This window comes from Pomacea canaliculata, linkage group LG14, assembly GCF_003073045.1.
Source record: "Pomacea canaliculata isolate SZHN2017 linkage group LG14, ASM307304v1, whole genome shotgun sequence".
NCBI classification, from domain to species: Eukaryota; Metazoa; Mollusca; class Gastropoda; order Architaenioglossa; family Ampullariidae; genus Pomacea; species Pomacea canaliculata.
This window is the reverse complement of record NC_037603.1, coordinates 10,299,080-10,316,354: the sequence shown is the minus strand read 5'-3', so window position 1 is coordinate 10,316,354 and position 17,275 is coordinate 10,299,080. Positions and strand designations below refer to the sequence as shown.

Here is a 17,275-nt window from a genome sequence, read left to right as displayed (position 1 = left end):
AATCTTGCTGAAGACCTTGCTGGTGAGGGAAAGAAGTGTTATGCCCCTCCAATTATTGCAGTCTCCAAGATCTCCTTTCTTGGGTAACTTGAAGATGAGCCCTGTCTTCCACGCAACAGGGACCTGCCCTGATTCCCAAATTTGCCTGAAGATTTCAGTCAGCTTGGGAGCTGTCACATTTATATCTGCTTTCAACATCTCTGCTGTTATTCCATCTGCCCCTGGTGCTTTGCCGCTCTTCATTGTCTTGACTGCTGCTGTCACTTCTTCCAGGCTTGGTGGGTCTGTGCAGATGTCAAGGTCTATAGCTGCTGGCTGGATGTCTGCAAGCTGAGGGGGATCTGGTCTGTTCAGAACCGACTCAAAATGTTCCCTCCAGCGCTGTAGTTTTCCTGCCTCTCCCTCTATAACATTACCGCTCATGTCTTTCACTGGAACATCACTGTTCTTAAACCCGTTGTTTAGCTGTTTGTTTATCTTGTACAGTGTCTTCAGGTCATTTTTACTTGCTGCATTTTCTGCTTCATCTGCCAGTTTCTCTATATGGTCTCTTTTGTCGGTTCTTGCCATCCTCTTTACCTCTTTGTTTAGTTTTGTATACCTTTGTCTGAGTTGTTCCTTCAGGCGTTCAGATCTGGTGCTGTTGATTCTTTGTTTGGCTGACTTTCTCTCTTCTATCTTCTTCCATGTCTCTTCTCTGATCCACTGTTCTTTCTTTTTCCGTTGGAAGCCCAGTATTTTCTCTCCTGATTCCTGTAAGACTCGATTGAAGTCGTCTAAGGTCATCTCTTGTTGGTCTCCTAGTGCCTGGAACCTGTTCTTTACTTCCATAGCAAAGGCCCTTTCGGTGGCTGGATTTTTTTAGTTTGCCGGAGTCCACTCTCTGCTGACGTGCCTGTTTTCCTCGTGATCGACGCAGCTTCAGAGAAACTGTGGCTATCACAAGAGTGTGGTCACTGGCAATGTCTGCTCCTCTGTAGGCTCTAACATCTTGAAGTGAGCTCCTCCATTTTCGGTTGATGATGACATGGTCTATCTGGTTCTTTGTGCTCCCATCTGGTGATGTCCATGTTGCCTTGTGGATGTCTTTATGTGGGAAGAGTGTGCCTCCAATCAGTAGGTTGTTTTCTTCACAAAAGTCTGCCAGTCTCTCTCCGTTGTCATTGATGGTTCCGATTCCATGTTTGCCCATGACATGCTCCCTGTAGGTGTTGTCACTTCCACCTTGGCATTGAGGTCGCCGATGATGAGCAACATGTCGTGGGCTGGAACGCTTTCTGAGGCTGCCTGGAGCTGATCGTAAAAAGCATCCTTGTCTTCTGCCTCAGAGTCATTTGTTGGTGCATAGCAAGCTAGCACTGTCAGCTTGTGTACTTTGAATGGAATCTTGCTCTCAAAAGCCTGGGTCCATAAGGCTTCCATTCCAGCAGTGCCTTTTCCGTTTTCTTGTTGAGAGTAGAGCTACTCCTTCAGAGTGCTGAGCGTCTGATCTTCCTGAGAACAAGATGGTATGTCCTGATGCTAGTCTCCTCTTTCCCGTGCCGGTCCATCTGACCTCACTGACTCCCAGGATGTCCAAGTTGTAGTTGTCAAACTCCTTGACTAATTGGAGCATCCTGCCAGTCTGGTACAAGGTCTGGACGTTCCAGCACCCCACCTTCAACTTTTGCCTCGGCTTCAGTAAATCCGCTGTCGGGGCGCCAGCTCCTTTCGGGTTTGGCTGTCGTCCGTCATTAGTCCAGTCTCCTGGTTGCTTCATTACCTTCGCCATCTGTGACGAGTTCTCTGGTTTTAGTTTCTGTAACATGATTTTTTTACATGGTGGGTTGTTAGCCCTACCACAACCTATTTTACCTCTAGGTGAGGTGTCCACCTTAGTCGCCTCTTACGACATGCCTGGCTGGATGGCAGGGACCCTATTCTTACAATGCTTGCTAGGCAAGCATACCCCGGGGTCCCACAGGGGATATGAAATGCAGTGTGAATTATTTTGCCAAATGTTTCTAATTCCTACAGTTTTTATCATGCTGTAACAAATGTGTCAGGATACGCACATCATTGAAATGAAAATTAGCTACTGTTAGTAATAAATTTCTGTATTTGAACTGTGCACCTAAATGCTTGGCTACTGTTAATTTATTTGTATATTTGAACCATGCAGCTCTGTTAATAAAATTTCCTAGCCTCTTGTCTTCTGTATTGGCTATGGGCCTGTCTGAATAAAGAATACATGTACGCCAAGGATACTGGCATCTGGTCCAGTTTGCCAACTCCACAGTCCATTCATCAGTACTCAGCAAACCCTCAACTATATCAAATACTGGATGCTGGCAAACAAATTAAAGCTTAATGGAGAGAAAATAAAAGTCATCCAGATAACCTCTGCACGTGGGCCTAAACACTTGCCTCTGCCTACATCACTCTCTTTCTCTGGATCCACCATTACTTTCTCCCAGTCTGTCAACAATTTTAGAATTCTTTATGACACATCATTGTCCCTTATAAATCATGTCAACTCAGTTAGCAAATCCATTTTCCTCAAACTGCGCAGGACTAGCTGCACTAGACATATCCTCTTTGTTGCCTCCGCCAACCAGCTTATGTTGGCATTTGCGCTGTCCAGGCTCAACTACTGTAACTCTCTGTTTATAGATCTCCCTGTATGATTGCTTGACAAGCTCCAGGTAGCTCAGAACAATGCTACCTGCATTCTGTGTAATCTCCACTGCCTGCCAGTTCAGGCTCGCATCAAATTTAAAATCACCATGCTTTGCTATCATGTTGCTCAGCCTTGCCCCAATCTATCTATCTGAGCTTGTGTTGCCATAACAGCCTTGAAGGTCAGCTCACTCAGCTCATGCCAGTTTTCTCTCTGTTCCACATATCAGACTGGAGATGTTTGTCATCGCTCTTTCTTGAGCGCTAGTATTTGGAATAGCCTGCCTCTTTCTCTCTGCACAGCAGAGTTGGTACATGCCTTTTGATCTGCACTTCAAACACATCTCTTTTGGAAACACCTACTGGTCCATCCTGTTGTCTTTTCTCCCCTACACTCCTGTCTCTGCACTCCTTCATGTTCTTGTATTGCTAACCAGTGTTTGTTCATGCATGTATGTTGTGCTTGTTTGTACTTGATTGTGAGGTCTACATCACACGGTCTCTTTCTTCACTACCTCTGATTTTTGTGAAGCGGATCAAGCTTTCTTCCATGTTGGGAAATGCACTGTACAAATTCTATTATTATTATAGGACTCGAGATTAACAAATAAATGCATAGGGAGTAAGAAAATAGTATGAATGAGTGTGCACTGCGTCTCTCTGAACACTGAGAAATCAGAGAATGTGCACTTTGCATTTTGGAAATTTAAATAACTATGCAATAATCATCATCATCAATTAATCATCAATCATCATCAATTTCTATGTGAACTGCAGACAAGACAGCCTTTTGTTATTTCAGTCATCAGATTTAGAGAGAGAGGAGAGGTACCTGCTTGATCTAAAACGGAGAGCAGAAGAGCGGTAAGGAAATGTACAAGCAAAAAACAGTATAATACAATGGTGTCTTAGTGTTTAATACGTTGTACCTTTAAAAAATAATGAATACTAGACATAGAATTTTAGTAGTGATACTGTTTGATACTTAAGTGATTTATTTATTGTAGTAGTAGTAGTATTATTATGATGTTTTAAAGATTTTTGAGAGTGAGAATTTTTTAAAATCTTAGTAGTGAAGTTTTTTTCCCTTTTGACACTGTTGTAGTTTGCAATCAGATTAGCATAGTTCTAAAACTATCCATAACTGTTTTTATATTCTGGATTTCTTGTTGTAAAAGTTCAACTGAAGCTATTCTTTTAGTGATATTGCAAAGACAAATACATATTATTGTTATTTTATAACATTATTTTACAGGAGAAGGCGGGAAGATGAAGAGCTGGAAAGGAGACTGGCAGAACTCTATAGGAAAAAGGAGGCAGAAGAAATACATAAGGTAAGTCTCCCCCAACAGAGTGGGAGCACACGGCATATGGTGAACTAAATCTGTGGCTTGAAAACTCCCCCAACCACCTGCAACAGCTATCTTATTTATTAGGGGAGGTGGTACAAGGGCTTCACCTTCAACATGCTGTGTCCCAGACACAGTGGACCATGTGCATTGCTACTATGACCTTCAGACTGTTGGCCTTTTACCCTTTAATGTACTTGCAACATGATGTGCTTATGAATGTTTTCTTTTTGTAACATAATCTTTTGTGTAAATATTTGTTGTACTGCTTACATTATAGCAAGGTTTAACAATGCTTTTTCTTCTTCAACTTTATCCGTAGAAATGACAACAGGAGTTACTAAAATATCAAATGCAGAGTTTCTTTTACTAAGAACAAAGGGACTGCAACAGACTTCTATGATCTCTAGACATTTCCTTGAGTTTGGTGGAAAAGCTCATGGAGCTTACACTACAGACAAAAAGAGCATTGAGTGTGAGCGTGTGTTTATATAACCAGTCCCCAAACATTTGTTATCATTTGTAGAAATTGCGAGCTCTTGCTGTGCAGTCGTTTGCACCAGTTGACAGACAAAAGATTTTAACAAGTCTTTTCATGTGTAAGTATGTGCTGTTGATATGTACTTCAATGTTTTTTGTATATTTTGTTGGTGAAATTGTAAACACTTCTTGAAACATTTTAGCACACATACAAGTTACATTTTTTACAGTTTTCTTTTCTTAAATTATATCTCTTAAGTTTTTGGCACTACATGTGATACAACGTTTATATTATGATGCTAACATATGATGACATTTCAGACAGCTGAAAACTTAACAACAGTATTAAGCATTGAAAGATTTACATGGCAGAAGCTAAATAAGTCACATACACTAAATGGTAAATGATAGTTTTATAAATATAGTCCACTTAATATATGCATTTAATCAAAGTTATTTTTTTCACATGCAAAGGTGTGTTGACATTTCAGATTACGATCAGACCTATCAGGGAGGGTTTTGTGGCTAAGAAATCTTGGAAATCAACCTTGGATACTATCAGAATGTGAAGTAATTTCTTCATTTTAAACTTGACCTCACATCATCTCATAATGGCACATTGAAGCCGCTAAAGGAGTCTGCAGTGCCATCACTTTCATCACAGATGCTGTTAAAGGTAACTAGGTGCCATTAACTGATTATATTTAAAGATCAAATTAGAGTTGTTGTTTTTTTATTATCTTTTTAGGTTCTGCAATATTGTGCAGACTTTAATTTATAAAGGTTTTATAGTAAAAATTATAAATCACTGTAAAAAATATGTATACACCTGTGTCAGCCTGACAGCAATAATTTGTTACAAAACTATAAATGTTAATTCAGTCTAACAAATTTAAAGGTCCTGCTTATTTGTAAAGATTTAACTTGCACCACATAAATATTATTTCTTTTTTACAGAAAGGTACAGAACTACAAGTAGGAGACCAGAGGAAACAGAAGAAGTTTTGTGGGAAGAAAAGGATAATAAAGATTTCAGTGAATAAGAATCGTGAAGAAGAATCGTACTTATGCAATTGAAATTACTAGTTTGAAGAAAAAGTAGGAAGAATTCAGGAATAGCTTAAAGCAGTGAGGCAACAACTGAGTTAGTTAGTCTTAGTTATGCCCTTCGCCCCTCCTGGTGCATAGGCCATCGACGACCGCCCTCCAACGCCTCCTGTCCTGGGCTACCGTCACCAGCTGACCCCATCCAAATCCGGTGAGCTTGGTGTCGGCGGCGAGGTCCCGTCTCCAGGTGTTTCTCGGCCTTCCTCGCTTTCTCTTTCCCTGGGGGTTCCACGTCAGCGACTGTCTTGTGACGTTGGATGTTGGTTTCCTTAGGGTGTGTCCTAGCCAACCCCATCTTCTCCGCAGGATTTCCTCCTCTATGGGCTGTTGTTTCGTTCTCTGCCACAGGTCGGTGTTGCTTATCCTCTCTGGCCAGTGAATTCTGAGGATTCTGCGCAGGCACTGGTTGACAAACGTTTGGATCTTCTTCGTTGTGCCCTTGGTCGTCCTCCATGTTTCTGCTCCGTATAGCAGGACTGACTTGACGTTGGAGTTGAAGAGACGGATCTTTGTCGTGTAGCCTATGCTCCCGGAGCTCCAGACCTTTCCAAGCTTTATGAAAGCGCCTCTTGCCTTGTTAATTCTTGTCTTTACATCCGCGTCTGTCCCTCCCTGTTTGTCCACCACACTCCCGAGGTAGGTAAAGGTGTCGACTTCTTCTAGCGGCTCCCCATCCAACCTGATTGGCTCTTCGCAGTCAGTGTTGACCTTCAGGATCTTGGTCTTGCCCTTATGGATGTGTAGCCCCACTTGTGCCGAGGCTGACTGGATCTCTGATGTCTTTTCTTGCATCTGTCGGTGGCTGTGGACAGGAGTGCCAGATCGTCTGCAAAGTCAAGGTCGTCTAGTTGGTTCCACAGAGTCCACTGGATTCCATTTCGCCTTTCATTGGTGGCTTGCTTCATCACCCAGTCGATTGCGATCAGGAACAGCAACGGTGAAAGCAGGCAGCCTTGCCTGACCCCTGTCCTCACCTCGAAGCTTCTTGTTAGCTGTCTTTCATGCACTACTCGGCACGTCATTCCCTCATATGAGTTGCGGATCAGGTTGACGATCTTCCTCGGGATGCCATAGTGTCTCAGCAGTTTCCACAGCGTCTCTCGGTCCACACTGTCGAATGCCTTCTCGTAGTCCACGAAATTGACGTAGAGAGGCGAGTTCCACTCTATAGACTGTTCTACGATGATCCGCAGTGTTGCTATCTGGTCTGTGCACGATCGGTCTTGTCTGAAGCCTGCCTGCTGCTGCTCTCGAAGTATCTGGTCCACTGGGCCCTTCAGTCTCTCCAGTATGACTCTGTTGAAGACCTTGCCAGGCACGGACAAAAGAGTGATGCCTCTGTAGTTCTCGCATCGGCTGAGGTCCCCCTTCTTGGGGATCTTTATGAGATGTCCTTCTTTCCAGTCTGCCGGGACCTGTTCCTCTTTCCAAACCCTCTCAAACAGTCTGTGCAACATGTTGACGGATAGGTCAGGGTCGGCTTTCAGTGCCTCTGCTGGTATCTCGTCTGGTCCTGGGGCTTTACTATTCTTCAATTGTGTTATGGCTCTTCTGATCTCGGTTTTGGTTGGTTTGTTGCAGTTGATCGGTAGGTCTCTCGCTGCTTCTTCGATGTCTGGTGGATTTACTGGTGGTGGTCGGTTGAGCAATTCCTCAAAGTGTTCGGCCCATCTGTTCAGCTGCTGGTCTGTTCCCATCAGTGTGTTGCCGTCTCTGCCCTTGACTGGTCGCTCTGAATGTCTAATCTTTCCAGTCAGCTTTTTGGTCGTATCGTACAGTCTCTTCATGTTCCTACTTGCTGCTGCCTCTTCTGCTTCTGTTGCTAGCTCCTCTATGTGGTTCTCTTGTCTTGTTTGATGCTCCGCTTCACTTCGGCATTCGCTGTGCTATACTCTTTCTGCGCTATTGCCTTCTCCGATCTAGTTCTACTGTTGTTGATTTCAGTTTTCTTTCTCTTTCTTTCGAGGATCTTCTTCTGTGTTTCTGGTGTGATCCACTCTTTCTGTTTTGGTTTCCTTCTTCCAAGGACTTCCTCGCATGCTGTATTGAAAGACTCTCTGATGTTGTTCCACTGGGTCTCGATATTTGGGGGTGTCTCTTCGTCAAGTAGTTCTTGGAGTGCTTGAAATCTGTTGTGGACTGCTGTCTTGTATTCTTCTTTCATCTTGGGGTCTTTCAGGTAGTTCACGTTGTATCTTGCTTTTCTTCTTTCGTGGTCTGTCCAGTTCTTCTTCAGCTTTAGTTTAAGCTTTGCTGTCACAAGGTGGTGGTCGGACGCCACACTCTGCTCCTCTCTTGACCCTGACATCCATCAACGATCTTCTGAACTTTTTTGCGATGCATATGTGGTCTATTTGGTTCTCTGTCACATGGTCTGGTGAAACCCATGTTGCTCGGTGGATCTTCTTGTGTGGGAACACGCTTCCACCAATCACGTAGTTGTTCATGGCACAGATGTCAGCAAACAGCTCCCCGTTGTCGTTCATGTCTCCTAGACCGTGCTTCCCCATCACTTCTTCATATCCTGTATTGTCTGCTCCAATCTTAGCATTGAAGTCTCCCATGAGGATATTGATGTCTCTGTCACTCAGTCTGTTCAGGATGCTCTGCAATTCGTCGTAGAAGTGCTCCTTGGCGTCTTCACTGCTGTCGTTGGTTGGGGCATAGCACAGGATCACATTCATCTTTAGTCTCTTCTTCTTTGTAGAGAAGGACGCTTGTGATGAATCGGGGACCTCTTGCCTCCCAGCAATAAGCGCCTTCTGTGCTTCCTTCTCCAGCATGAACGCTACGCCCTCTGTGTGTGGTGCGCCGTCTTCCTCATGCCCCGAGAAGAGGATCAGCTCGCCTGTTGCCAATCGCTGTTGTCCTGACTGCGTCCACCTAGTTTCACAAAGTCCGAGGAGTGACAGTTTGTAGTCTCGCATTTCTGCTGCTATCTGGGCTGCCTTTCCTGCCTCGAACATAGTTCGCACGTTCCACGTGCCCATGGAAAGTGTTTTCCTGGTCGATAGAAGGGTGGTCGGTGTTGTAGCTTCCGAAAGATCGGCTTTCACCGCAACACGTCATACTCCCTCTAGGTGAAGGCCCTTCCTCTTCCAGGACTGTTGGCCATTGTTTTGCTGTTGTCGATGTTTTTGTAGCAAGGGTTTGTTTTACGGGGTGGGGGTGCTAGCCCCACGCCCAACCCTCCTCCTTTTTCAGCCGGGCTTGGGACCGTCCTTGGCGGAGTTAAGAGGCAACAACTGAATAATACCAAAAAGAGGGAGAAAAGAGCAAAGGTGACTTTAGAGAGCATTCTTGAAGAAATGATAGAAAGCAGGCAGCTTTCTGAGCAAGGTCAACAAATGCTTGACAGTCATATTTCTATTATTATTTAGTCTATTTGTGATTTATGTAAAGTGTTATGAGCAAATCTTTGGAAAGATATTATATAAATCCTTATGGTTATTATTATTATTTTATATCACCAATAGTTGTGGATCACAAGTGTGATTCATAAGTACATACAGATTGAGGAATTAGAAATTATTGTTGTGGTTTACGTTTTGCTATCAATAAATAATGCTAATAAGTAATAGTTCCTATAATTCTCATGAGGACAGGTGTGTGGAGTTAGGAAAGAGTGAGTTGCTGACTGGCTAGTACTTTCTTTTACAATACTTATTCATGCAATATATTTTACAGATGTACCTGCATCTGAGTGTCCATCTGGTCTTTTAAAGTTAAAAAACAATGGGGGTTTAGCCGTGCCCTAGTAAGTGTTCTTGATGAAGTAAGATATTGTGAAACTGTTGTGCAGTTGACTGTGAACATCAAAAAGTGCAGTCTGGTTAATGGGAGAAAATTTTGGTGGCCAAATTGCTGACTAACATTGCCACAAGGGATTTATTTCCAGAAAATTTCATTCATACTAGACTATTACTTAAACACCAGCAAACTATGTTATTTATTGTTGAAGGAATAGGTTGTCAATAATTAAATTTTAACAGAATTATAAAACATTTGTAAAATAACTTTGCTTTCCTTTAACTAGAATGTTTACATTTTGGTAAGTTTTCTTTCTCAGTACATTAGATGCCATTAATCTAAACAATAATCCAAAGTCCTGTTGTTATTTTCACAATGTCTTTTTGATAAAGGCAATACCAGGTTGTTTTCTGTAATGCCTGCCACTCAATAAAAAGCTTTATTATTAAGTTGTTTCAACATTATTTACAGTCAAAAGTGTTATTATCGTATCCTGCTTTGTTGTATTTATAGAGTTGGCAGCTGTAGTATTTTGAAACTTGCTAGGTCATATCTGGGATTGAATAATTTCATTATTATATTTTGTAACAGTTTAAAGAGAATAAAAATGCATTATTACTTTTACAGTGATATAAAGGTCTTAAAGTAACAAAGTATTAGAGTTTTTTAAACTTATTTTTCATTGATGTTAAACAATTTCTTTACAACACTTTCTTAGTAAATATGGGTTCTTGTTTAATTTGTAGCTGACATCTAAAGAAAACTTTATTATGGATTGTGTGTTTATAGGACATGTAGATAATGTGCAAAATTCAGTTTGCAATTTTGTATTTAAAGATCGTGTTCATAATTATTTATTACTCAAATTAGTATGATGAGCCTAGCATTACAGCTTTATAATGAAGACAAGTGTGGCACTGTTTTAAAACTTACATAATAAATCTTCACATTTGAAATTTTGCTTACTGTCTTTGCGTAATATATGTATATATCTGTCTTGGGTCTCCTTGACAGACAATAAAGTCTGATTTGATTTGATTTTGATATGTTTGTGTGTTTTGACATCAAGTCTATATATGCTAAATATGTGTACTGTTAATCCCATCCCAGCTACATTCAAAACCTATACTGTGCGATCTGTATAAGTCTGTGCCTTACACCGTTGACAAAGACTGACAACTCTTGTGCTACTGCTTTGGGGTGGAGTAAAGCAACTTGATGGTAACTGCAATAGCTTGGATTACTCACTATAATACAGTTTTGGTTAGCTCACATTAAATCATAATCATCCTTAACCCGACATAAATTTGGTCAGTCGGTTTGAAAAAGATTGGATTTTGCATGAAAATCATTGCACATTCATGTTCATGCACACTTTACATAAAACCCTTTATCTTCAATCCCTTTTATGTGTTATTGGCCAACTACACTTTTCTATGGGCTTAGGTCAGTCTAGCCCAGCGGTTCTCAACCTTTTACTTGTGACGCCCCCTGACGAACAATGGTACGTCCGCGCACCCCCCTTAGCCAGCAATGTAAGCTAATTTCACTAATACCGGTATAAGAAAAACTGTTAGAAAATGACCACCTTTGCGCCCCCCTTGTAAGCACAACGCGCCACCCAGGTCTAGCCATTTTGAAGAAAAGACAACAAATTGGCAGACAATAGTTCTTTTCTCATACTGGTACATAAAATTAATTTTCCAGTATGTGGATGGAGTTGTGGTAATCAAGAAACACAACATCTTGTGGGTTTCAGTTACCAAAAAAAATTTTTTGATGGGAAAGAGCTTTTGACATCATTTGTTAATATTGGAACAGGGGACTATGATCAAATTACACAGTTCAACATTGGTGCGTACTGGTTAGCAAAGGTTTTTAATTCTTAGGAGGGCTGTAGGGTGGGGGTCACGCTTGAGTTTCCTTCACTGGATCTTGCACACATACTAGGGCATACTCAGGTCTTGTTTATCTGGTGGGCAAGTCTTACAATTGTGCTTTTTCTTTTGCTCAAGGGTCTGTCTCATTTAAAGAAATGGGCAGCTTTCCAAGGCAGCATAGTTTTAGCAGGTGTTTTAGGGCTCAGCCTGCCACCTATTCTCCTATAGACATGTCACCGGGTAAAGTTAAATAAGAAGTAAAAATTATCTTTTTCAATAACATGTCTTAGATCTGCCCCTTTCTTTCTGTTGCCTCAGCTTTTAAACCATAGGATAGAAATGGCGAGGAACCTTTTAAGAGTACACTAGGTGAGAATGCAAGGCTAGTAGGTTACACTGTGTTTTTCATTTTGTTTTCTTTTTTGTTTTTGTTTTGTTTTTGTTTTTTAAAAAGTTCTTGTCAAGGGAGGAAACTATGGGGCTATAAGGGGTAGTAGAATAACTTCTATTGTCATATTGTCAGGTATGTATTGAAGATAGAGAATTTACTTTACAATTTTTTTTTCTTTTATTATGTACTTGTTTGTTTATTTGTGTGCTAGGAAGTGCGACATCAGCTATTTGAGCAAGAACAACGTCGAAGAAAGTTAGAGGAGATGCGGCAGCTGCTGGGCAGTGACAGTTCTCTAGCACACCTCTCTTCTCAGGATTCTTCTTCCTTAGAAAAAGATTCCCCTGGTTTTAGCACTTCTGCTGCCTCAGAAGCGCCAGATGTTTTTTCTGTGACCGGCAGTGCCTTTGGTCAAAAGTCACACACGATTGAGCGGATGGAAAATTCTAGTGCTCCAACCCAAACACGGCAGCATGCAAAGAAAAGATCGGGTTCTTGGGGAGACTTACCCAACAATGATTCCAGACCTCTAGAGAGGGTCAGCGTGGAGAGAAATGACAGGTTTTTCTTTTCTTGCCATCTACCATTCCACCCTATTACACTTGATCTGGTCTTAACATTTGTGTATATCTGATAATCTTTGTATAAATACAAAAGGTGCAATCAAACTAATCTGAAGGGTTTAAATGTTCTTAAATATTACACTACACAGTATTCAATGAAAACTATAATTGTTGGGGATATTTTTCCCCTTATTCTGAGCAGTAGTCCATGTAAACTGTAGGGTTTTTCTGACCTGTGCATTTAGTGATCATATGAAAGAATGTCTAGGGCTCAGTGGTACACGGAAGTAAATCTGTACCCAAAACTCACGCGTACTAGACAATACGGAACAGGAAAAATCCTGACCAAAGCAGCAGACCTGATATCAAAATTACTTTTCATTTTTTTTATAATCTTAAATATGTCTGCAGAAAGTCATAAGATGGCAAAGGTTTAGTGACCTTAAAATGATGTATAGATCAATATTTTTAGGGTTTCTTCTAAATAAATGCTGTAAAATCTTAGTTGCGGAGATCAAAATGTATTTAGAATTTTTCAGATTTTTTTACTATTTTGGTTTGTTGGCAAGAAAAACTTTTGCTATCGTATGTAATATTTGTTTCCTTTTAGTGTAGAATCAGAGACAGCAACGGCTTTGCCTCAGGACCTGGCCTTGAACTTGACTCGTTTTCAGCCAGAGAAAGATCAGCAGCACAAGAGACTTACTATGCTCATGAATGAAAGAAAAATGGAGAACTTTGACCTCTCCACCCAGTCAGTGGTTGATGACATCATTAAAGAAACAGAGACAGCAGGTGAAGAACCTGATATTGTCAAGAGTACAAAGACCAGAACCCCACCAGATACTTTGCTTATTCAAAGCAAACCTGTGGCACCACCTAGAAAGAGAAAGAAAACAAATCTGGTATGTTCTATATTGTTTCTTTTTATTGTTTGTTAAGTATGATGCTATTTGTATGATGAGCATCAGGCTGCAAGGTAGGGAAAAGATTCTGTAAGAGAAAGTCACTGTAATGTCTTAGGAAAAGAATTATGTATATTGGTGAATTAACCATTTTTGTGTGTTTATGTTACTTGTGTTTGCCACTGCGTGTTTGTTGGAGTTGTGTATATCATGATTGTACTTATTATGAAGCCAGAGCAGGAATAGGGCTGTATAACAAAGTTTCACTGTAGTTATTTTTATTGCTTGCTTAATATTATGACCATGATGCTGACAAAATTTTTAAGTTAACTTTAAAAAAAGTATGCCATGTTGTCTGCAATATTACTGTCTTCTCTATAAAACAAAAAACCAAAAAACTGTGTCTTAAACATGAAAAATTGTCATTTATTCAGACTTCAGACTAGCCATACTTGATAACTTAACTTCTCAGAAAAAGTTTATGGCTGCATTAATTCAAAGTGCTCTGTGGTGATTGAAAAGTTTGTTTTGAAGCTGCATTTAAAATATATTTTTGTACAATAATCCCAAATAGCCAGAATATAATTAATTGATTAGAGATATAACTTTTACATTTTAACTTTTTAGTTAAAGAATTCCATCCTCTTATTAGTGGTAATAAGGCATTACTGACAGTTACCAATTTTTCATGGCATATTACATTACATTTTTCATTGAATATTACCAGAATACTAAGATAGGATACTAGAATTTCAAATTCTAGCTACAATTCCTATTTGGTCTAAATTGACCTGCTGTGAGCTTACTTCTTGAATCAGAAGAACGCTTGCAGATATGCAAGAGTAAAGCAAAGGTATTTCTTTCTCAGACCCCACTGTTTGGAATTCTTTTCCCTTTTCTCTTTGAATTGTGTCTTGAAGCCTTCAAATTGAAGCCTTCAAATCCATCCTCAAAATCCATGTTGCATAATATCTTGTATAAATAGAGTCTTGTGCATAATCTGTGTTGCATAATATCTTGCATAAACAGAATACTGTGCATATTGAACTAACATCCCCATGGGTTGATGCACTTTACATATTGTTGTTTTAATATTTATAGACCCCTACAGCAAGTTCTTCTGCAGAAGACCAAGGTGACCTGACCCAGGAGGAACTCAGCTCCTTCCCCATTCCATTGCCCTCCCCCATGTTTCCACGTTCTAGCAAGGGAATGGAAGCCATGTTGGACCTCAGTAGTGTAGTGGAAGGATCCAGGCTCATTAACACTGAGGTATCTCATTGGATGCCTCATTTGACATTTAAGATTTGAGATTTAATTTGTACTCTTATTGCTTGCATTTAATTATTTGTACACAGAGAAATTAATGCAACCATATACATTTTGTGAACATTTCGTAAGTTAATTAGAATGATGAATTACAAATTGATTGTCATGAAAACTCTCAGCACATTATTGTCATGGTTGAATTTAGATGTGAACAAAATTTTTTTTAAAAACTTTGGAGCGGGGTACATGGATGGAATGCATCTGCATTGCAAATGTAAAATGTTAGATTTTGACAGAATATTGCAAAGTCTGATTTTGTAAGTCTTCTTTACATTGAAAGTGATGTGATTTTTAAGTTTTTCCTTTTTCTTTTCTTGGAAACTATTTTTTCCGGATTTAGGAAGCAGAAGCTGGAGTAGCCAAGACTGTGTCTCCCTTGGATCCAGCTGAAGATGTATTTACTGAAAACTGTGGTGCTAAAGAGGAAAGTGTTGCTGGCAGATGCCAGGTAGTGCTTCGTGAGGAAGCGGAGAAGTCTAACCAGCCTTTATCAACAAGGCCAAGATCTAACTCAGGTCGTCCACTGACAGATCAAGTAAAAACTTGGAATTTGTTTGCTTAAATGTTCATTTATTCTGCCTTTGTTTTGTGAATTACAGTAACAGGAACATTTTTTTATCAAGCTTTAAAAAATGGGATATAATACACGTTTTGTATGTACAGGAAATACTTGAGATGGTGACAGTACGTAATTTGGACACAGGGGAGATGATGCCTCTCAGTGTGGCTGAAGATCGCTTGCCACAGTGTGTCAACCCACTCTCTCTCCACATCATGCGTCGCACAAAGGAGTACAGCAGGTTTGGTTGTTATTGTTTAAAGATATAAACACTTATAAGAATATTTACATTTTGTTATAATATATGAATGTGAGAACAACTAAATGGAGTTAAATTTTTCCAAAAATCTTAGACTGTAAAATCTATAATCTCAGAGATATGTTAAAAAAAGTAAAGTGGTATGTTTCTTTTGTTGCAGTGACTCCAATTTACGTGACCTTGATCTGAGTGATGAATCAGACTCAAGATCCGAGAAAAGTGTGGCATCATCTGGCACCACACAGAGAAGGAAAGGGTATCTGATTGTTACTGTAGTTTTTCAGCAATGTTTCCCATGGTTTAGTTTTGAGCGATGTTTCCCAAGGTGTAGAAATTTTTATTAACCATTTAAGAGAATTAAAAATAGCGTAAAGAAAAGTTTCCCAAATTTTTATGAATTGATTGGGCATCTGGTTTCTGAAAATATATAAGAACTATATCATAATTTTCATCTTTAAAAAAAAACAACATTTTTTAGGCTGGGAACTGAAAACCCTTTGCATTTTTATTGAAATATATACATTTCTTCTTTGTACTGTACCAGACAACATGACTAAGATCATGCCTCTTTGCCACAGCGTTGAGTTGGATGCCATAACTTTTTGCAGGACCAAATTCAAGAAACTGCTGGGAAAAACTGTAAACAAGATGAAGAGTGTGGCGGACCATGGTGTGTGTCATTCACAGGTTTAGCTAGTATTGTTTAGGCTGAACTACGTTCAGCTTTAGCTTTTACTCTCTTTCCCAAGTTCTGTTGTCTCCTTCATTATAATAGATTGATGTGGCTGATAAGTATTTCTAGTTATCTGACTAATGAAGAACAAAACAGTTTATTAAAAGAGGAAGATAGTAAGTAAAACTGCAAAAAATAAAAATGATCTTGCGCTTCTGTTGTCTTGCCCTGACATTGTGGAAAACACTTCCATCTTGACAAAAAACTAGGCCAAACCTTGAGTCCTTCGAGTGGAATCTTAAAACCTATTTCTCTCGCTAATATATTCATGAGTGCTTATGTGTGTGTGCACACACATGCATTCCTGTGTGTTGGTCTGTCATGTTGCTTACAGAGGAGGGGGGGTTTAATGTCCATGTTGCGACACAGAGTATTTTTAGTTTATAGCAGTATATGACACAACACTTCAAGTCATTTACATGTGATATATTTTGGATTTACAAAAATAGCTATTCGTCCTCATCATCGCCATCATTATCTTGTTTACTGTGTAGTTTTGCACGGAGATGAACAAGCTGTGGAGGAAGAAGTCTCTGTAGATGGGAAGATTTTCAAGGTCAGTATTTCTTCTTGATACTGTTCCAGATGACATGACTATGTGGAGATCACCCTCTAGCTACCTCAGCTGTCCAAACCTGTTCCGGTCGAACAGTAGGACATGAAATCAGTTCAGCCTCCCTCCCATCCACACCTGTCATGCTAGTGAGCCCTCAACTCAAGTTTATTGCACAGCTTCAAACAGTTAAGACGTGTGGCAGCTACCTCGTTTTTGTGGTCTCTTACTGGATATACCAGTCCAGCCTGTGAAGTATGGTGAAGGCAACATACTAACAACTAGGTTAACCGGCAGGGAAGGCCTGAAAGTAGCATTCAGGCAGTAGGAAGGTGTGCTATGATGTTCCCAGGTTCTACCTGTTGGACCTGGCACCCCTTCTGATGCTGGTAGAAGGATTGGCAGTGGGTTGGCAGCACAGCATAGGGCAGGTTTGATAGCCTTTTTGGCCAGCCCAAGGCAGCTTTCATTAACACAGTTAAGACAGCTTCTTAGCCTGGCTGGTTTTGGGGTGTGTTAGCTTGTTGTTTCGCCTAGCACATCACTAGGTTTGCTGCCAAGGTGAGTTACCACTCCTTCCACCTTTTATTTAGTCTCCACATAGTCATGCCATCAGCTGTCATCTGGTACAGTACGAAGAAGAAATACCACTTTAAGTGGTAAAATTTCTTTGAGTACTTACCAGATTACATGACAAATATCTCCCTCCAGCGTCACTGCAGTGGTTTCCAGATTCAGTCCAGGCGAAAAACTGGAGTT

General features: G+C 40.3%; 1 protein-coding gene across 1 annotated transcript in view; it reads left to right on the top strand.

Moving 5' to 3' along the window:
* Positions 1–17,275, top strand: part of LOC112555893 (WD repeat-containing protein 44-like) — a 32,205-nt gene that overhangs the window by 2,527 nt on the left and 12,403 nt on the right. The window contains exons 3-12 of the mRNA XM_025224459.1: positions 3,461–3,522; positions 3,914–3,992; positions 11,827–12,176; positions 12,789–13,083; positions 14,185–14,355; positions 14,753–14,947; positions 15,076–15,212; positions 15,391–15,486; positions 15,839–15,900; positions 16,458–16,519. Coding sequence (XP_025080244.1) covers positions 3,461–3,522; positions 3,914–3,992; positions 11,827–12,176; positions 12,789–13,083; positions 14,185–14,355; positions 14,753–14,947; positions 15,076–15,212; positions 15,391–15,486; positions 15,839–15,900; positions 16,458–16,519 — 1,509 coding nt within the window. The remainder of the gene's footprint in view (positions 1–3,460; positions 3,523–3,913; positions 3,993–11,826; positions 12,177–12,788; positions 13,084–14,184; positions 14,356–14,752; positions 14,948–15,075; positions 15,213–15,390; positions 15,487–15,838; positions 15,901–16,457; positions 16,520–17,275) is intronic.